The sequence below is a fragment of the Felis catus genome, chromosome B2 (genome assembly GCF_018350175.1).
Source record: "Felis catus isolate Fca126 chromosome B2, F.catus_Fca126_mat1.0, whole genome shotgun sequence".
In the NCBI taxonomy this organism is placed as follows: Eukaryota; Metazoa; Chordata; class Mammalia; order Carnivora; family Felidae; genus Felis; species Felis catus.
The window spans coordinates 78,362,139-78,384,392 of NC_058372.1; the positions used below are offsets into that span (position 1 = coordinate 78,362,139).

A 22,254-nucleotide genomic window follows, 5' to 3' on the forward strand; every position below is an offset into this window, starting at 1 on the left:
ACTACAAGGGCAGTAAAACGACGACACACTGGGGAAAAAAATGCAGCAATAAACATTTGTTAAAACGATTGATAGAATAAATAAAAACTACCAAATTAAAAAAAAAAAAAAAAAAAGAAGAAAGAAAACTTAAGAAAAGAAAAATCCATTCTGAAACCCCAAGAAGTCCTGGAATACAGAAATGCCCTCCCTCCTTCAATAATAATGTCCTGGGATTACATTCTAGATTATTAATAACTGGTTACAGCTTGGTTGTAGTGCACAATTAAAATCACACTAACTTCATCTGAAGTGTCATTCTACAGTTTTATTTACACAACCAGTGAAGGGCATGTTCTTAGAATACCAGCTTTAATCCTTTTCAAACATATTAATATAAGAAGCCAAATTGTAATGATACAGCAAATGAGGCCACTGGCATTAATACAGGTAGCAAAGGTCCACATCCAGATGGTACTGACATCAGGGAAATATCCGAAACCAGTTGCTGCCTAAGAGTGGTTGCCACTGACGAAAGCTTGAAATAACCTGTATTCACAGGGGGGTATTGGCATTGCTGCATGTCATAATTAGGACCTCTTGCAACAACTCAACAAGGAACAAGGCAGCCCACAAATGCAGAAAACGTGATTCATGAAACATCTAAAAGGGGAGGAAAAGGAAAATTAGTGCAAAGTCCAGGTCAAAATTCAAAGACATTCCAGATCTTCATCCCCAACATCGTCCTAGGTATTTAAATAACCAAAAAGTAAGCCTTAATAAAGTTTTGCCTATTTCCTCCAGCCTTTTTTGCTCCATGATTTTGTTAACATTCTCTTCTTGAGAATGTAGAGAATTGTAATAAATGTCTTAAGAAATTATCTTGTTTTTAGTTCAAAGATGAAATACTTACAACTAGCAGGCTGTTCTCCATATCGTCGCATTATCTGATCATGCGTAAACTTCACAAATGCATCATATTGTTCTATAAATAAAGATACATATAAATTACACGACTTGCAAGATGTATTATTAGAGCCAGATAAACTGAAAAATCCAGTATGTATAGTGAAACAATTCTAAGTTGGCCCTTTGAATCAGACACATGACTTCAGTAATAATAATAATAATGTTATCAAATGGAAAGAATACAGAGTTTGGTCAGGAAACCTACATTTCAGTCCAAATTAAGTGACTTTTATGTATAGGCTGGGAAGCTTATTTCTTAACCTATTAAAAATAAAGGGCTTGAAATAAAAAGATCTTGCTCTGCTCTGAAAGTTTAGTAAGTGATCTTTGAATGGCAGTTCACTGCAATGAGGGGAAACAGGAAAACAGAAGCTTAACAAAATATATTCCAAAGCATCCACCTGTAACCTAATCAGATGTCACAGAAAAAGATGTCACATAACTAAGCAAATTTTCTTGCCTATATTAGCACCTTGATTTAACAACTTCAAAATTAAAAAGCTTATACTATCAACACCTAGCAAAATCTGTGGCTTAAAAAAAATCAGGGAAATCCTGATTAAGTTACCATACACAATAGTGGAAAAGTTATCATGAAAGATGTAGTCTAAAAATCCAAAACCAAAGTCAGGTAAACAGCCGAAATCAAGTTTTCAGCACAGGAAAACCAAAAAAATCTAGTTCCCATTGATACTACTGCTGATCTACATGGCTAACTTAATACTATTTCTTGAGGTCACTAAGGAAGGCCATGAGCTACAGGAAGGTTCACTTCCTTTCCTGAACTGAAATTCTCTGGTTCTTAGAAAATACTGTAACCAGTGGATACACAGGGTAAGCTAATTGACGTGAAGGATACATGGGAAATAATACATTTCTTACAGTTGAGTTTCTGGGAGATCTAAAGTAAGCTCATTGCATACCTGCAAGTTTTGTGTTCAATATTTCTTCATACTCTTCTCGAACTTTCTCTTCACGTTCTTTCAACAAACGTTCACAGATCATCCCAACCTGCCGTAGAGTGAATAAGGGCTGTTCTTTTTTTAATGGTGAGGACGTTGCAGATGAAGTCCCTATGTATAACATGAACAAAAGCACATGATTTAGAGCCATCGTGAAGAGACTGCTGCAAGTATTGAAAATAGCACTCAAATCTTAAATTATTTGGTATATGAAAAGATTTTTAATTCTTATCGGAACTTCACTGATTCCTGGAAAATACTTCTATTTAAAACACAGGCTTTGGGGGCGCCTGGGTGGCGCAGTCGGTTAAGCATCCGACTTCAGCCAGGTCACGATCTCACGGTCCGTGAGTTCGAGCCCCGCGTCAGGCTCTGGGCTGATGGCTCAGAGCCTGGAGCCTGTTTCCGATTCTGTGTCTCCCTCTCTCTCTGCCCCTCCCCCGTTCATGCTCTGTCTCTCTCTGTCCCAAAAATAAATAAACGTTGAAAACACAGGCTTTGACTACTACCCATCTAGGCATTAAAGTGCTGCAAGTATTTTATACACCCTCAAATACACAGATTTCCTATCAGTTGTTTGTCCTGCTCTGTATGTCTGTCTCTAGTACTCCCAATTCCTCGTTTCACTTGCTTTTCTGTAAACTGCATGGTTGGGACCAGTTAACTAATTATCCTCGTTAGAGCTGTGATTGTTAGAGCTGTGTCTATCACAAGATTAAAGTATGCCAGCTTTAATCTGTAACCATGAAGGGCTATCTTTACTTTCAAATTCCTAGTTTTTAGTTGAGGCTGCCACTTAATTGATCTTCTAGGTAAATTGACTAAATGAATGATGATGAACTTGGTTCCTGCTGATTTAAGTCTAGTCTCTAACCTTAACCTCCCCTTACAACATTTCACTCACACACTGGCACTCCACACCCAACTGGCAGGAGCACTGTGGAATTTAGTTTTGAACAATTTTGTTTCCTAATCTATTTTTATTTGACTATTTTATAGACTTTGATTTTTTTTTTTTTTTTTTTAAAGGAAACTATCCCCCAAGCCCATGGGGCTTGAACTTACAACCCTGAGGTCAGGGGTTGAATGCACTACCTACGGAGCCCCTGAATGTTTTCTTTTATTCTGCCAGGTTTTCTTATCCCTGCTGGTAGGGAAGAGAAGGAAGGCAACTACCATCACAAGAAAAACTATTTTGCTGAGAACTTTACTAAACATTAAGAGCCACTTTCCACCTTTGGGAATCTACCCTGATAGGGTATATGTACATGGAAATTTTTTAAGTACTATAATACCAAATTCAGTCTAATTATCTTCATTAATGGTTAAATTATGGGAAATCCATAAAACGGCAGAGTATTAAACTGTGGCCAAGGTACATCTATACTTAACAGAGAGATACATGGTATGTTATTTATTTATTTTTTCTTAACAAAGGCTACAAATCACATCACTTATGGGAAAGTCCACTTAGGGGATATTATATCAAGATGGTTGTCTCTGGGTAGTGGGAATCCAGGGAGCAAGTACTTACTTTGTACCATGTTTTAAGAGATCACACATTACTTGTATAAATTTCTTTTTTTAAATCAAAGGCGAGAAAAGACAAGCTTGAGTCACCATACTAAATAACATTTCCTTTCACTTTAAGTTTATTATTACCTGGTGAAGCTGGTCCACTGAGGAGAAATGCATGTGGTTGTGCCTCTGAAGTACAACATGGATCTGTCTGTTGAAAACTAGTTTCTAAATGTCTTCTCTTCTGCATGCGTTTATACTCTTGTTTTATGTTGTACAGAATTTGTTCTAGAGAAGAAAAATGACCAGATAAAAACCATGAAGTTAAAAAAAAAACAAAAAAAAACAAAAACGCTTGGGTTTTCACCAATTACTTGGTACAACCAATCTACTGAAAATATTCTCTTCAAGTAATATCCAGAAGACTGATGTTCTGGAGGAATTCATTTAAGCATTAATAGGGGCAACTTGTTCAGAAACAGCACATACACACCACCTGGAATTTAGCTATTCTACAATATGATTTCTTCTGAGCACCAATTATCAAAAGATAACTTAAAAGTTTTTCATTCAATGTAAAGATAAGGGCATCTTATGAACTTTTAGTTCACTTTAGTTTACTCAGACTCTTAAAAATCCCAAATTCAAAGGCCACCTTATTCATCACAATAGAACTATTAATATTAAGCAGGCTTTTCCAAGACCATAAATAATTAGAAGTGGGGAGCACTATGTATATACAAGCACACCCCAGTGAGAATTGACAAAATGATAGAATGAAGGAGAAAACTAAAAAAAAAAAAAAAATCATAAATGGTCATGGCCATTAATATTAAGCTCAACAGAACCTAAGAATATTATAACATTAACAGCAAAAAGTGTTGGGGGTAAAAGCCCATGTAATGTGATTGGTACAGAACAGGTACTCAATAGTAAACCACCATACCAGTGTACCATTATCTTCAACCACAATCCAAACAGGGGTAAAATCCTATCAAGCTTATCCTTTATGCCAGTATGGTTCATTTTATAAAGATTTCTAATTCAAAATAGCCTCTCTAGAAAATATTTCCCTGAGGTTTCCATTTCCCTCAAAACACTTTCTCACAATCATCATAGCTCCTAGATAGATTATCCATGTGAAAAGCCACACCCTAAATTGGTTAATCCCAATCCAAAACAAAATTAAACAAAAGATGGCAATTAGGCATTAAAATGATTTATAAATATATCAGAATGTAACTTTAGCAATCAAGTCTACAATGATGTGTTAATTTAAAAATGAACTGAAAAGTTGATTGAAGGCTAAAGATTTACATGAGAACAATCTTTTTAAAAAAAATTAATACTGGTGGTTTTCTCAGGTATGTATTTAATTCTCCTCTTTCCTGGCGTTATGTTGTTTCTCTAGTAAGAACTTTTAGGGCTTTTGAGAGAGAAGACCCTGAGCGGACATTAATCAGTCGCTTATTTTATTTTTTCTCCTTAAGCATTTTAGATTCTGCCACTTTCATTATTTTAACGGGGAAAAAAAAGCTGCAGAAAGACATATCCAGTGAAGAAGATTCCATTTATGTAAATTTTGTGGTGTAAACAAATCTGTTACATATACATGAATGTGCAGCTTAAGTATAGAATCACACATTGGAATGATTTAACTTTAGGACGGCTGTATTAAGAGGTACTTTATCTGTAACATTTTTCAGAATCTTAACATTTGTCTATATTAAACATGGTCATTTTCAGCCCTTTTCCATTTATTTGAAATAGTGTGTAATTTAAAAATGAATTTACCAGTGTGAAATAAAATGGCTATCTACTAAACAGTTAATAAGCACCTTGATAGAAATGGGTTTCCTAAGATTCATAGAGGGGTCCAACAAAACTACTGCAACTTCCTATACCAACCAGGACAAACAGATAGCTTTATTATTATTTTTTTTAATAACAGAACTCTTTAGTAGCAATATTCTAAAAAGTGTTCAAAGTAATGATGTTTTGGTCTCTGATGGACATCGAGCCTCCCTCATTTATCACTTTCTGATCAAAGCACCACCATTCTGATAAAAAGTGCCATTTAAAGCATCCTAAAGTTTATTCACAACCAAAGATTTCAAATGTACAAGTTACAAGAGTAACTTGTCCACAACATCTTTTGTGTGACTTATTTTTTGATTATCACAACTGTTCTCAAGATCATAGTCTTCCTTTTGCTTCTTCACAAAATCAGAGCACAACTAAGATGTATCAAAATAATAGTAACAAACTCAAATTTGTTCATTTGATAATCTCAAATCATAGGCTATATAGATCTAGCCTGGGATTACGATACAGTAAAACTTCTTAAAATTTAGCTTTGTAAACCTCCATACCATCTAATACTTAAGAAACAGAACAAGCTAAAGAATTTTAAGGTATAATTTACAAAATGAATTCACCAATTTAAATGTACACTTTGATGACTTCTAACATATGCAAATGAAACAAACAGGTCTTGGAACCACCACAATCATAATGAAGAACTTTATCACTCCAAAAAGTTCTCTCATGCTCCTGTTCACCACCTTCACCTTCATTACCACAATATTCATCTACTTTCACTATTTGAAATTTTTTTGCCGTTTTGAAAATTTCATATAAATGGAATCATAGAAAGTGTAGATTTTTGTGTCTGACTTCTCTCAGTCAGCAGAATGCTTTTGAGATTCATAAATAATTAAGCCCTTTTTATTAATTAGTACTCCATGGTGTGTATCTGTACACACACACCTTATCCAGTCTCCTTTTAATGGATATTTAGATTGCTTCCAATTTGGGGCTATTATGACAAAGGCTATTATAAATATTCAAGTACAAGGCTACAGGTGTAAAAATTTTCATTTCTCATGGATAAATAACCTAGAAGAGGAACAGGATGGCCTGATTATATGATAAGTGCATGGCTTTACTTTGTAAGAAGCTGCCAAACCATTTTCCACAATACCATCTTACACTCCCACCAGCAATGTATGAGGGTGTTCCTTTGCCAACACTTGATACTGGCAGTTAAAGAACTGAAGAAAAAAAGCCTACAGTGCTTTTCTTTATGTTGAATATGATGCAACTGTGTCATCTAAGCCTCACTGTGCTCATAAAGGCTCTAATACTGGTAACATGTAATCAACAATGTTATGGCAGTGTTAAATGTTATGGCCAATTTAACTTGACCAAGATCTCAGCTAACTGTAAGCCTCAAACTCATTTACCTCAGTTCGGATAGGCATACAGTTTTAAAGCTGTTAACTCAAGAAATTTACCCAGATTCAATTTCCACAACACATTCTAAGCTCAACCTAGGTACCTGGCCGACTGAAGTTGCTTCCACACCAGTTGGATAAAGGTCTTCCACACATCAATAAAGTTCCTAGGTCTACTTAAACTACTTAAATCTAGCCATCTCTAATCAAACTGGCAAGTGCCATTTTATCCCAAGTTCATGTAACATCTAACATCATGTTGCCAACACAATTTATGGTACATAAGAAAAAGTGAAATGAAACTTCTAACATTATCAGTTGAACATTCCAGTTTTAATGCAGGCTTCATATCTGGCTTATGGAAGCATCGATTGAATTTGCAGCAAATCACCTAGAGCAAAATACACTTATCTTCATAACAAACTACACCACAAAATGGTTATATCCCTTTTCAAAAATGCTAAAAACTACATTACTCTTTTACCACAAAATACTAAGGCTTCCACTGCGCTATGTATAAGTGAAAGTCAAAGTATTAGCAAATTCTGTGATTAATGGCATTTTCATTCCCATATCTAGTAAATGACATTAAAATTGCCAGTAAAATTCTCCTCCTTAACAGGTGGGAGATTATCAATGATTAATATTCCAAAGGAATATTAAAAAAAAAAGAAAACAGAGAACTGGATAAATGTTAAAAAGAAAAAGCCTGGCTTGTGGCAACATTAAGCCTGCTCCCAAACTGTTTTATTACTCTTAGTTGCCACTGATTACTTAAGAAAGCCTGGACACAATACAGTCAACAATATAAACAGAAGAAAGTGGTTGTAGGGATTAAAAAATAAGTTAACAAGGATAAGAGAAACAGCAGCAAGATGGAACTGAGAGCAAAGGGAGGAACATAGAATTAGAAGCAACTACAAATGTCTTTCTAGAGTATAGTCCATAAGATGTCTAAAGATCTGTGACATGTGAAACTTTTGCTCCAGACCTGCATAGACTTGCCATTTTCCTACTGACGTAATTACTAAATCAAACATTAACAGGTCTCATTAAGTTTTAGGTTTAGGTGTGTAAGACATTTTTTGTACCACCTTCATGCCAGTTTCTCTTTGGAGTATCTTTGAAAAAATAAAGTGAAATTTCATCTAGACAGATAAATAATGGGATTAAAAATAAAACAAATCTTGGGGCGCCTGGGTGGCTCAGTCGGTTAAGCGTCCGACTTCAGCTCAGGTCACGATCTCGCGGTCCGTGAGTTCGAGCCCCGCGTCGGGCTCTGGGCTGATGGCTCAGAGCCTGGAGCCTGCTTCTGATTCTGTGTCTCCCTCTCTCTCTGCCCCTCCCCCGTTCATGCTCTGCCTCTCTCTGTCTCAAAAATAAATAAATGTTAATAAAAAAAAATAAAACAAATCTTGAAAGCTTGTTAGTTTTAGGCAGGAACACAAATTAAGTACAGAAAACCTGCAGTAGCTGATAAGACCTAAAAATAAGGAACTGTTTCCAAATAAAATAACAAACCAAATCTAGAGCACTCAACTACATACTAGACATTGCCATCTCCTTTATAAATTAAAACATACACAATTAAGAGTTGTAATGGAGGTCCATTTTAATAAATAAATTACTTTCCCAGGATATTTGCCCAGAAACTAAAACAGTTCTTACGTTCTCCTTGAAGGAATCTTAAGCACAATGTTCTTACTCAGACAAGAGCTATCTAACTGAAAAGAATGAGTTGATGCCATTTTTAATTCACTTTAAAATTACTACGTCAAAGGGACACGGAACCAAATTTTAACACAAGATTGTTAAATTATATCTGGAGTTTTAACTTCTATTTCGATTAACATGAATCCTAATAAGCATAATATAGCTGCACACAATTATACAAACATTAGGGTATTATCTACAGTACTTTAAAAGCAACTGGCTAAGATTCTAAGTTTATAATATATATAATATTTTACTGTACAAGAGGCATTCATTTATATCCTACAAGAGGAAGAAAAGGCATAATCACTACAAATCAAATTATGTTATTTCACTGGTACTGTAATAGCCAATGATTACTTATTTGAAGTGACTCAACTTGTTAAAACCCTTCAGGTCTAAGTATAAATTTTACAAATTAACTGCACAATGGGAGTCATTAATGCAAGGAGTCCAACAACGCTCAATCAGCAGGTGGTTCCTCCCTGATATCCAATAAGTTTCATACTTCTCTTATATTACACTAGACTCTAAAGGATATAACTATGTTGTTGTTGGTTAGCTCTTTACAAGTATCTTCCCAGTTTATAATCTAGGAAAACCAAAAAAAAAGCAGTAAATAGGAAAGAGAAAGGGGAAGCTGAACCATCCAAAATCCAAAACACATGCTACAAAAACATTTAATGCCATGGCAAAAAGGTCAGCTTCTATTTCAGTTAACTACAGACATGAAAACAAGGTAAGATCTAGAGTGGACTCCTTGAGGAGGACTCTAGGGCACAACGATCAAGCTGAAGAACAAATCCATCTCCTACAACAATTTATTAAAGCACCCACCACACACACATACACACACACACACACACACACACACACACACACACACACATCAAGCAATAGCTTACCTAGAAACCACAGATTGCAAACTGATGATTCACAAGCTAAACTGAGCCCAAAACATGTCTGGCCTAGATAGTTTATTATTTTAAAAATTTTTTAAATTTAAAAATGTTGAGAGAGAAGGAGCACACATGAGAGCAGGGAAAGGGTCAGAGGGAGGGAGAGAGACAGGGAGAATCCTATGCAGGCTCTGTGCTCAGGGCGGAACCTGACAGGGCTTAGCTGGATTCCACCACACTGTGACCAACAACCTGAGCTGAAATCAAGAGTTGGATGCTCAATCGACTGAGCCACCTAGGCGCCCCTGAATAGTTTCTTTTTAAAAAGTGTGAATTTATGCCCAATATTTAAAGTTCATTACTTTAATTAAAAGTCAGATTTCTGGCTACTGTTAAGTGGAAAACTAAACTATGTGGCAAAATTCACCTTAAGAGTGGTTGCTACCTTTTGGGGCAGAAATTCTCAAGTGCTTCTAAAACTTTAATGGACACACGTATCACCTGGGGAGTTTGTTAAAATGTAGACCCTGAGGGATGGAGCCTGAGATTCTGCACATCTCTTGTGTTTCCAGGTGATTCTACAGATCAGTAGCAAGGCTGGAATTCACAAATTCCCATGAAGTTTTACTTCACTCTATTACTTGCCTGAACTGTGGGCATTTATGTTTCTATCCCCTGCTTGAAATAACTCCCCTACTATGGCAGTTAAGAAATAAAGTGGTTAGTTTATTTATTACTGGACATTCTGGAAAATGGAGAGGAGAAGGAAAGCAGTAACAGCAGACTTACTTCAATTACAAAAATATTTAAGGTGATCTAAATTCATTTTGCCACCCTAACCTCCATGGCTTCTGCAATTCAATATTAGACATGCACTTCCCTGGCAGGAAAATATTCTGTAAACCAATTTAAACTTGACTGTAAATCAAATTAAACTTAGACTCATTACATAATGTTTACATATACTGATTCATTTTTCCTAACACCATTCTTAAAATATGAAATTCATGTTATGGGACTGAAGGTGAACAAATGCATTTACTTTTCTATTACACACTGTTTTAAAAAGCAATTAAGACTACCTTTCATACCAGAAGACAGTGACTGGAAGTCCACAGACATCTTTTGTTTATCCCATTTATATTTTGTATAGTAGCTGTGAATATTTAAAAATCAACAGACTTCAACAAAAATCCTGACTTCTTGGGGAATATCTAATGATAAAAGGTCCAAATTCACCAACACCAGAACTGAGAGGAATGATCTAAACTAAAGATCTAAATTAGAGCTTCATCTGTAAGTGAAAAGTCAAGTCAGGACTATGCATGTGACTGACTGCTTAGGGAGCTATTAGAGAGGACTGCAGCTGAACCTAGAACTAAGAACTCCTAAGTTTAATAGCTGGATGAAGACAAAAAGAACAGCCAGAAGGGAAGTGTTATCACAGAAGGGAAAAAAATGTTTCAAAAAGAAGTGAGTGGCAGAGCAGTATAAATGCCGTAAGAAGAGTCAAATAAGATGAGGACTGATTGATTATATGCCATGGAAATCACTGTTGACTTGACAAGAACTATTTGAGGAACACACACCTAAGAAGTGAAGAAATAGAAGCAAACAGACTTATTTGAAAGCTCTCTGAATTTGGTTTTGAAGTAAGAAATCTGGATGACTGCTGGAGGAAAATGAGGATGTTTTATTTATTGCTTTATAATGGGAGTCTTGACAATATTTAAAGCCAAAGCAAAGGTCCAGTTGAAAGAGAAAAATAATCCTGAAGATAAGGTTCCTTTGGAGAAGTGGATCCTTCCCTCATTGTGTAAAGTGCCTTAATTATCTCATTTAAACTTCGTTGGTAATACTCAAAGGAAAACAAGACAGCACAACTACTGGTAGTGTTGGTACTGGGAAAAATGAAGAAACTGCCATTAGATGGCTTCTATTTTATCTGTCAAGTTGAAGGCAAGGTCATTCACCGAAATGGCAGGACTGCTGGACAGTGAATAAAGTCCCATTTGAGGTTGCTCCACTGTAACTATCTCCAGCACTTAGGGACAGGAAATGCTCCTAATCCTCACAACCCACCCTAGGAAGTCAGATATTACTATAATCGTGTGCATTATTTTATAGATGAAGAAAATGTGGCTTTGCTTCAATGTCTTCTGAAAGGTCACAGAGCTGGAACAAGTCAGGGCCAAGCCTGACCTCAGGGCTTAAGGTCAACATCTGCTGCCCTTCCCAGTACTGTATTACTACAATACCTAGCCCATATTCCACAAGTAACTAAAGTTACAATAAATCACAAGAAGGAAAGCTAATTTTTTTTTTTTAAATAGGATGTCAGAATAGAGGAATTACTACTATGTATCATGCCCTGAAACCTCAAACTGTGTTGTTAGGAAGATAGTAACCAAACAGTGTATAATTCTCATCTACCCAGAGCTCTGAAACTGGTTGTTATAACAAATTATATATATATATATATATATATATATATATATATATATATATATATATATATATAAAATAAATATATACACATAAATAATGTATTATATACATTATATGTATATAATACATTATATGTATATATACATTATATACATTATATATAACAAATTATATATATAATAAATATATACACATAAATAATGTATATAAATATATATAAATACATATAAATCTTCCATATTACATTTAGATATTTATATAAGGGATACTTCTACATCTCTAATCTATAGAGGACAGTCCTCTATATCTGACCAGAATGTTTTACTGATGTTTTATAAGGGAGGAATTATTCTAAATTGGTAGGTCAGCATTGTCATACATACAAGGATTGATTACAGTGCCACTCTGATAATGTACCATTTCACTTTAAGCCATGGATGGTTGTTAGCATCAAGTTCCTCTGTTCTGTCACAGCAACCTAAAACTAAGAAGTTTTTCTTCCAGAGAATTACATTTTGGTAACAGAACAAGGCAATGCTCCATAACAATTAAAAGGCAAAGTTCAAGGACAATAATGCACGAAAAAACTGGCTTTCTCTAATCTTTCAAATTCCACTCTACATTCTATTCTTTAATTGCTAGATCAATTCAACAATATACATTTATGTAAATATATGTGTGTGTGTGTGTGTGTGTGTGTGTGTGTGTGTGTATAAAGAAATAAAACATGGGGTGCCTGGGTGACTCAGTCAATTAAGCATCCAACTCTTGATTTCAGCTCAGGTCATGATCTCATGATTTGCAGTTCAAGCCCCATGTTGGGCTCTGCACTAACAGCATAGAGCCTGAACAGTGTAAAGCCTGCTTGGGATTCTCCCCTCCCACCCCCTCACTCACAAGTGCACACTCTCGAAAATAAAAAATAAAAAATAGTTTAAAAATATGGTAATACTGAAAGTATAAAAATTACAGTGTTTTTATTCAAGTTTAGCTAGCTAATAAAGTACCCACAGTGGTAGCTCTATTCCCTTGAGAGACTCTTTATCTTTGCCTAACCAGCACAGTACCTGGAACTCAAATGAGGTACATAAAAGCTTGAACAAGTGACTTCTGGAGTAAATATTTAGATTTTAACAATGTTGAGAAAAACCAGATACATGAATCGAACCTAGAAACTAAAAATTAAGTCAACCCCCCAAAAATGTATTAATGGGAAGATGACAATTTTACTACAATCAAAATGTTGCAAAGCACTAGTCCATTTCAGGATGATCTACCTATGACATCTGTAACAAAAACTAATGACTTATAACTTTTAAAGGGAGGATGAAAGCAAGTTATAACCCCCAAGACAAACTATAAGCAGATTATGAGCTGTTTTTCTAATGCTGGAAGGTTAAAAACCACTACCACCACCCAAAAAAAGTCTACCATCACGAGGAAGATTACACAGTCTGGCATACTGCAAAATTTTAATCGAAAGGCCCAAAATAAATACCAAAACTGACAATGTGACATACAGTTTTAATTTACCTGCAAGGATTCCCTCCCTATTCAATAAAGCTTCATTAGGTGAGAAACTTGTTATAATGTAAATCACTTAATTCCTTTAGAAATAAAAGACCAGAAATTTCGTATTACAAAGTATTTTCTCCTAAAAATGTACAAACTCTAAAAATGTGTTTCTTCAAATGAGATCTCTGAAAATGATAAAATCCTATGTTTATCATCATTGTCCAGAAAAATGAGGGAATACTGAGAAGTATACTTCAAATGCCTCAATAAAAGTATTGTTCAGTCTTAAACTAATTGCTATATTTATTACTACTCATTTGTTTGAGTCACAATCTTTTTTCAAAACATGTTTTAACAATTGTGGCTATATTGTTATAAAACAGTGTAAAAAGAAAAACTGGTACAGAATGAAGGGTAGAACTGAAATTACTTTTTTTTTTTAACTTAGCATCTCTAAGAACCTTGGGAAATGCCAAGGCTGGATTAACTCAACAAATAAATCTGATAAATATCTTAAAACTTTGTGGTAAGACATTAAGAAGGAAGGTATGGCAGATAATACCTTTGGGATTACTTTCAAACTATAACCCACCGTATCCTCTCAAAATCCAGGGGGGGCAATTACTGTTAACAATCTTTGCTACAAGACTGCTGCTGATAGATCACATTTCCCAGATGTGTTCAGAAAGCTGAGAAACATTGGTAAGCGGAATTCTAGAATCCCAACACTCAGCAATAAAATTAAAGATGACCCTCTTGAACTAATAAATTCATTTGTTCAAGACCTCTTCACCATCTGCAGAGGCCAGACTGGTTCATTTAAGCAAACAAGTATTCCACCCTTTACACTTTTTAGTCTTTTCAAAAGGCAAGTAATTCACTGTGGTTTCACATGTGCTTAGAGAATGATGTGTGAGTCAACAGTACTCGCACAGAGTTAATGCAAAGACTGCAGGGACCACAACTTGCTTGTTAATTAGTTATACGTACTTAAAAGACCAACACCCCAACACCATTATCTAGTTTCATGAGCGCCTATCCAAGAGGTGCTCCAAACCTAATCCATGTTATTCTTCTGCATTCCTCTTTTAAGTGGAAAGAGAATCAAAAGCTTATTTTCAAATAGAAAAAATATGCAATGCAGGGCACTTCCACTTAATCTCTTAATTTACAACCTTTCAAAACAGAAGTAATTTTCGGGGTGCCTGGGTAGTTCAGTCGGTTAAGCGCCTGACTCTTGATTTCGGCTCAGGCATGATCTCATGGTTCATGAAGTTCCAGCACCAAGACAGCATGGAGCCTGCTTGGAATGATCTCTCCCTTTCTGTCTGCCCCTCCCCAGCACACGCTCTATCTTTCTCTTTCTCTCTCTCACCTGGGTCCATCAAACACTCAGGAAAAGATCTACCTGAGTACATACACAGTGTCTTTTTTTCCCTATAAAGCCATTCAAAAACTGAAGAAATTTATTATTCTCCTTTACCTCTCGGATTATGTGTCTGTGCCAATCATGGTAACTGGTAGCATCTATACCTAAAGAAGGGCTAACCTGTCTCCAACCTAGCCATGTTTACCTTATTGTTTCTGTGTTCAAGTTAGGCTTTATTTTTCTATTTAAAGAAAAAAAAGCTCAGTAATGAATACTGCTATGCTCTTGCTTTTAAAGGCCAAAAACTTAACAAGATTCTTAAATGCATAATCCATAGAAATATGAAATAACGGCAGCTGCATACACAGTCCTAAGTAAAATACCAGGTTTAAAATTTGAAGTACAAAGACCATTAAAAACCATCTATTTGCCAAATCCACTGAGAAACTAGAAGCAACTTAACAGCTGTCTAAATAACCACAAAATATTAAAAAACACTTCTGGCTCAATACAAATGACATCTGAAGTGAAATGCTGCCTCCTGCAACAGACATCTCATTTGTTTGCCTAGAACCGTTTATACTTCATTTAAACCAGCTGGTGTCTCCGTTTGTAGGCATGCATCAATGTCTACTGAACAATCTAAGTTCCTGTAAACCCTTCCCCATTCACAAGCTGCAATTTCCATTTTTAATGGCAAGTTTCCAGCAAATACAATGAATTCTTACAAAGGAATTTAACTCTTCATCCAACTCAATTCCTAAGACTAGAGCAATGGTAACAAGACCTAAACAATGTGTATAATAAAAGTGTCTAGCAAATTCCCAAATAGTTGACATCCATAGAAGGATCTCTTCACCAAACCATTCATTTCAGTACACAATTATGAAACACAATGTGTTTGATTTGACTGATAGTCACTTGTAATGGTACAGGATATTTCAGTTTTATTAAAATGATTTTGTTCTTGGGAATGTTGTGACAATCTCTGACTAAGAGATAATATTAAAATATTTCAAAAACTAATGAAGATGCAGAACACTCTGAAATCTGTTTTCAACTAATTTATCAGGGTGAGAGTACTGATGCAACTAGTAGAGGTCTTCATTTTCCCAGTCGACACCCCCAGCCCCCTTCCCTATCATTAACTTTTCCCTTTTTCACATCCTAAGCATTATAAACTCCACTGCTAACAGAGCAGGGAGTGGACACACTTCTTCTGTAAAGGATCAGGCAGTAAATACTTGAGCTTTGGGAAAATACAATCTCTTTCACAAATACTAGCTCTGCCGTTGTAGCCTGCAATGGACCATACTTTAAGAAGAAAAAAAAAAAGCATGGCTGTGTTCCAGTAAAACTTTTTTTTTTTTTTTTTTTTGCCAGCCTTTTCCTTTTTCCTGGCATTAAAGCTGCAACAGTTTGAAAAATAAAGATTTAAATAATAGTCATCAAGTCAAACTTTGGAATCACCTTCCTGGGGTGACTAAAATAAACCAGGGTTTAAAACAAGATGTTCAAGTTCCTGAAACTACTAGTAAAGCCACAACATGATTTCAACTACACATCAAAACACACTATATAAGTATCCAGAAAAGAATGATGATAAAACGCTGAATTATATGCATGCTCTAAAAAAATTCACTTCAATACTCTAGTTCCAAGTTGTTTAAATTATATTTGAACTCACAGAAATGAAAGGAAAATAAAGTTTCCGCAGAGTTCCAATCACTCTCAACTTGGTAATAAGTCACTTTCCATTTCCAACCCTAGCTACTTATTTCAGCTAAGGATATACAGATATTCACTCTTGTAAAGTTTGAGAATCACCAATGTTAAAACAAGAATCCAAAAATTAAGTGCTTGGGAAAATTATTTGCAAGTTTGGGGACATGAAAACTGAAAAACTCTTTGATACCTGCACAACACTGCAGCTCCCATTATGACAACATTACAAAAACCATACAGGAGCCCGCAAAAGGTGGCCATCTAAAAACAAAGCCAAATTAAGTTACATGCAGAATGTCATCCAAAATTACAGTAAAAAAAAGTAGATTTTAGCAATATAACACTTTACCAATTTCAACTGCTTTTCTGAAATCAACCTTTTTTTAAGTTGAAAAGGCTAAATCAACTTTTAGCAGACTCAAAATTATCAATTAGGGTGTGATTTTTAAGAGTTCAGGACGTGATCAAACTGCCATCTGTTTGATCAGATGTCAAAAACACCTGGAAGAACAGAATACAGGCATATTTTGGAAAATATGTATTTGAATCATCGGGCTTAAACAATTTCACTAAATCCAGTAATTTTACTATTATAGTCCATTCAATTGAAATTTGAGATAATGTGGAACCAACTGCATTAACCAATGCAATGAAATGACAGATTTGTAAAGGATCACAATTCTTTCTGAGTAAGTTCCCTTTAAAGTGAAGACAAATAAATATAGTTCTGGCCAGTTTACCACATATGCTCAGAACTATTGCAGGACTGAGATACAGTTTAACTCCCAAACCTAACACTGTATTAATTCACCAGCTCCACTGAAATTTATGGCTGGTTAGCCAAGGCTATTTTTAAGTGGCCTTATTTGTTAAGTACAGATTCCTAGGTATCATTTCAATTTTCAATGATACCATTTGATTAAAAAGACAAACTCTAAAAATAATGTTAATCACCAGAAGCTCATTCTTAACACTAATGGTTTCTTTTTTAATGCAAAACCTAACACTAATCAATGAATGCCTTTACATACAAGACTATTTAGGTATAGCTGCTAAATAAAATTATCCGAGAATGCCTCTGAAAACTCACTGCAACTCTAAAATAGTATATCCTTAAGTTAGATCAAATATTTAATAGCAAAAATGGCAGCCTAGGCATTTGAGGAAGGGTATTGAAAAACCTGACTTGACCAAAACAATTCAAAATGGAAGTTACCAAATACAGAGGTATATATACTGCCTACAAGTTTGTTAAAAGCCAAGAACAAAACACTTAAAACTATGAAAAGGCTTTGTGTGCAGATATTATTAGCAAAAGCTCAAATATGAAACCTTTGCATGCTATACACACAAAGAAAACAGATTACACCACCAGTCCACAAAAGCCTATCCTAGGACTGTGCCAGGGGCACACAAGGATTTTTAAAGTACAGAAAAAAAAACTGAGTATACACATGCAGTATAAAGCAGCCAAAAGGCATTTCCCCATAGTCACTTTCAGGAAATGTTTCAAGATGAAAAGCAAAAACACTCAAGTCCCTTGAAATCTTGGGTTGATTTTATTATTCTCAAGGCCTAGGCTGTTCTCCCCCACCATACTTTGCTGAGCAGAAATAAAGCACCTCCAACTGGAAGCAACTCCTCAGCCTCAATTTTCAATACAATTCGCTTTTCATTAAAAGTTCAAGTTTCTCAGGATCTAGACGTATAGTACGATCATATTACAGTACTCGGGAAGAGCATTTTCTTTGTTGTTGACCCTGCTAGGGAAACAGGTCTTGACTCAGCCAAAGTGGCGTTCTTGTGGGTGATTAATGACAGGCCTAGATCTCGCCCCAGTGACATCCATCCCCACCCCCCCATCCCCTCGGTACTAAAATCAGCCATGTCTGAACTGGAGGAGGGGCTGCCTCCTCGCCTCAAACCACCCAGTCCCACAGTTAATAGCTGCAACCAATCGATTCAGGGAGACAGACATCGAGATTCGGGTGAAATGTGACCCTCTCTCGCCTAAATTTATGAATAATATCGCCCTCTCTGATCATTTCCGCTGGGGCTCTCCAGACTACGGAAACACTCAATTCCAGTCATTCAGCCCAAAGAAAAGATCTTCCTCTTGCCCACAATACCCGGCAAGGAACGGCCTTGCCTCCCCACCTCCCGACTCCCCCACCCCCTTGACATCAGGCCATTTCTATTGTGTCGCCGAGGCTGGAGGACCTAACTAAAAGAAAGGTGTCTACTACTTTGCTAAGAACGAGCACCAGTCCGGCACCCCCACCCCTGGGGCCGCGTTCCGCGTCCCGGGACCCCAGTTCTCTCGCCCACCCCGGCGGCCGCGGAGCCGAGTCCCACCTGTGGTGAGACGGGAAGAGACGTCGCCAAAGGGGGACGGCTCCATTCGGAGATACTTCTGCGGCGAGGCGGCGGCAGCCGAAAAGGAGGCGGCAGCGGTCGCGGCTGCCGACGACGGAGAGGCAGCAGCCGAGGTGGGCGCCGACAATGGCGCACATCGCCTCCGCTTCGGGGACGCCGGGCTCAGCAGCGGGTCGAAATCCAGAGTCCTTTTCAGAGTGGCTCCACACGCCATGGCCGGGGCAGCCGAGGGCCGGGCTCGGGTGGGGTCGGGGAAGGGTGACGGGAGGGGAGGGCGAGGGAAGAGGGGGGAGAGCGGGACTCGAGGAGAGCCTAGCCGACGAGCTCAAGAGCAGAAAGACGAGTGCCGGAGCGCCGGTGAGGAGATAAGAGCCGCGACCGCCGCTGCCTCCGCGGCAGGGGCAGTGGCCCGGCCGGCCCGGGCGAGAGCGGGAGGGGCGGCGGCGGCCGCTCACGACAGCCGCGTCAGGGGGGCTCTTCCGCCTCCTCAGGCGCAGCTCCCCCGGGAGAGGCTCTGGCCGCCCCCGCCGTCCGTTCGAGCTTTGCGCCGCGCCCGAGGCGCTCCTGCGCTGAGACCGGCTCCCTTCAGCAGTCGATAACAGCCCGGTGAGGTATGAGGCTGGAACGCGACTACAAATACGCCCGAGTTAAGTCAGAAGCTTGAGAGCGGCAGTCGATGTGGAGGGATTAGGAGGTGGCGGCAGCGGCAGGAGCTCCAGCAAACACGTCCAGCCGCTTCCCCCTCCACTGTACGACTATTCCACCCGCCGCCGGCCCCAATATGGCGTCAATAACAACGCCGCCGATTCAAATTCTGCGGCCTCAGGGCGCGTGCGCATAGGGGGTGGACACCCCCGCAGGTGCGTTCTAGGAGTTGTAGTTTTTCACTGTGGAAGGGAATAGGCGTGAAAAGCGATTACGGAGGAGTCACGAAAACTACGACTCCCGTCAGTCAAGGCGCGCCATTCCGAGTTCCGGGTTGGAATTTAAATCCCCTACGCAGCCTGAGTGTAAAAGGAACTAAGCAAAAGAGGAAGAAAAGAAAAGACTGTGTGAGACACTGGGAGAGAGGAAAGCCAACTGGCGCGGAACAGGCTTAAAAGATCTTTACAGTTCAGGACATAGTTGTTCTGATACCATCCCTACAATGATTTAACAAACGGGAAGTAGAAAACTTAGCCAACCCAGCTTCCAGACAGATTAATTTCTGTAGTAAGAGTGCCAAAACCAAAACCTGTCATAATGAGAGGCTAGGAAATAATATTATGGAATCTATTTAGGACAGCAAGGGACAACAACAGTAATGGTATCAGATTACAGGATCCTTGATTGAACTGGATGCTTTGCCTTCCCAGGTATCTGCATATATCCATTTATTAAATTCTGCAAAACCAGCTTTACCTGTAAATAAGTAGATTTGAAAGACCAAATTGTTTCGCTTTGGATAAAAAGCAAGCGATACCAGAAACTGTATTATCTGTTGAATATTGTACTAGAACTTGTGAACTGTAAGAAATCAAAAAACCTAATGAAATGTCTAGGAAGTAGATAATGAACCCATTTCATAAGCAAAGAAAACAACTTTTTGTAAAAGTTGTACTGTTATTCAGGTACCTAAAATAAGAATCAAATAGGGCATTCATAATGTGAAAAACTGTCACCAGTCTTTTGCCTAGGGAAGCTATCACCAATCCAAAAGGAAACAAGTTATTTATGTAAATGCCATATTATCAAATGATCATGGCTATTAAATACTGGCTTCCAATGCTTATTTATTACTGTCATTTAGTAACTAAAAGATATTTTGTACCATTTGTCTATTATTACTTAACAGCATTTTGACATTAGTTTAATATATTCTTGTTTTATTGAATTGTTCAACACCTTAAAGATTAGCCGTCCTGATCACATTGTGTCAACAACTAAGCTGCACTAATTTTAAGATATACTGCTTGGGAAATATCTTTTGAAAAAGGTCACATTTAATGAAACAACAGCTTAACTCTGACGCCGAAAATGTATAGGTAAATTTTTGCTAAATTCTAAATGCCATGAAACATAAAACCTATGATATGATGAAATTAACAGAACACATATTTTATGTAAATAAGTAGAAAAAGGATAGATTAAGCCATGGGAAGAAAATAGCAAAAGCATTTATATTCCTGGTAAATATTTTCTGAAATTAAGATTTTACCTTAAATTATAGACCTTACATTGAAAAGGGACTGTTAGGAGTTAAATCACATCTCTTCAAAATTCATATGTTGAAGTCTTAACCCCAGGTATCTTCCAGTGTGTCCTTATTTGGAAAGAGGGTCATTTCAGATATAACTAATTAAGATGAGGCCACACTGGAGTAGGGCTTGCCCTTAATGCAATATAACAGGTACCCTAATAAAAAGGGGAAATTTGGAAACAGGCAACATGATGTGAACCTGAAGATGCATCTGCAAACCAAGGAAAGCCAAAGATGGCCAGGAAATCACCAGAAGCTAGGAGAAAGACATGTAACAGATTCTTTCTCACAGCCCAGAGAAGGAACCAACACCACAGATACCTTGACCTCAGTTCTAGCCTCCTGAACTGAGATAATACATTTCTGCTGTTTAAGCCATCCAGTCTGTGGTACTTTGTTATGACAGCCCTGGGAGAGCTATAATAGAGGGGGGTTGTGGTTATCATTTGCATTATTACACACTGCCTGGAAAATAAGGAAAGAGTTTTATGGAAAGGTAATATGGGATATCTGATAAACTTGACATTTTAGTACTAATAGCTGCCCATGAAATCAACACTGCACAGCATATCTGCAAAGGGCTCTCTGTTATTATTAAACCGTGAAAGGCTGGGGCAGCCTCCCCTAATACCAATGACTAAGGAGCCTGTTCAGAAACTAAGAGGAACAAGGGGAAGTCTTTCCTACTCACTCCTGTGTCTTTGCTCAGGCTCTCTGCTCCGTACTTTTTGCCTGACTACTTATTCTTTAAGACTCAACCAAGGCATTAACTCCTATAGTAAGTCTCCCCCCCAACATTTAAAGGCTGAATTAGTTTTATAGCTTCACAAAGAGACAGATACCCATCTGCAGCTCTTCATCATTACTCTTACCACATTACAATATAACTCTCTGTTCATGAACCTGCTTCTCCTACCACTGTATTAGTTCCTTGCCAATAGCATAGTAACTTGCACACTTCAACAGCTACTTATTGAATGCTTCTTTTTTTTTTTTTTTAATGTTTGCTTCTTTTTGAGAGAGAGGGAGAGAAACGGAGCATGAGCAGAGAGGGGTGGAGAGAGAGACAACAGAATCCAGAGCAGGCTCCAGGCTGCAACCTGTCAGCACAGAACCCAACGTGGGGCTCGAACTCAGGTCAGAAGATCATGACCTGAGCTGAAGTCGGACCCTTAACCTAGTGAGCCACCCAGGTGCACCATTACTGAATGTTTCTAAAATAAACATTTTTTAATCACCCTGTCCTCCCAATAGCCCACATTATCCTTGTCTTTTAAGATAGATATTCACTAAAATAGCAACCCCT

The 22,254-nt window shown here is 37.5% G+C and overlaps 1 protein-coding gene across 1 annotated transcript; it reads right to left on the reverse strand.

Moving 5' to 3' along the window:
- Nucleotides 1-287: 287 nt before the first annotated feature.
- Nucleotides 288-19,055, reverse strand: AKIRIN2 (akirin 2). Its single transcript, XM_011282467.4, has 5 exons — nt 18,689-19,055; nt 3,573-3,716; nt 1,872-2,021; nt 893-964; nt 288-642 (listed from the first exon to the last, which is right to left on the reverse strand). Exons 1-5 carry the CDS (start codon nt 18,921-18,923, stop codon nt 632-634), a joined length of 612 nt encoding a protein of 203 aa, XP_011280769.1. The 5' UTR covers nt 18,924-19,055; the 3' UTR covers nt 288-631.
- Between the last annotated feature and the right edge of the window lie 3,199 nt (nt 19,056-22,254).

Coding starts and splice junctions, on each gene's coding strand:
- AKIRIN2 (XM_011282467.4), bottom strand. CDS start 18,923: ATGGCGTGTGGAGCCACTCTGAAAAGGACTCTGGATTTCGACCCGCTG. Junction 3,717..18,688: donor CTCTTCCCGTCTCACCACAG/GTGGGACTCGGC, acceptor TTTCTTCTCTAG/AACAAATTCTGTACAACATA. Junction 2,022..3,572: donor CAGTGGACCAGCTTCACCAG/GTAATAATAAAC, acceptor TGTTATACATAG/GGACTTCATCTGCAACGTCC.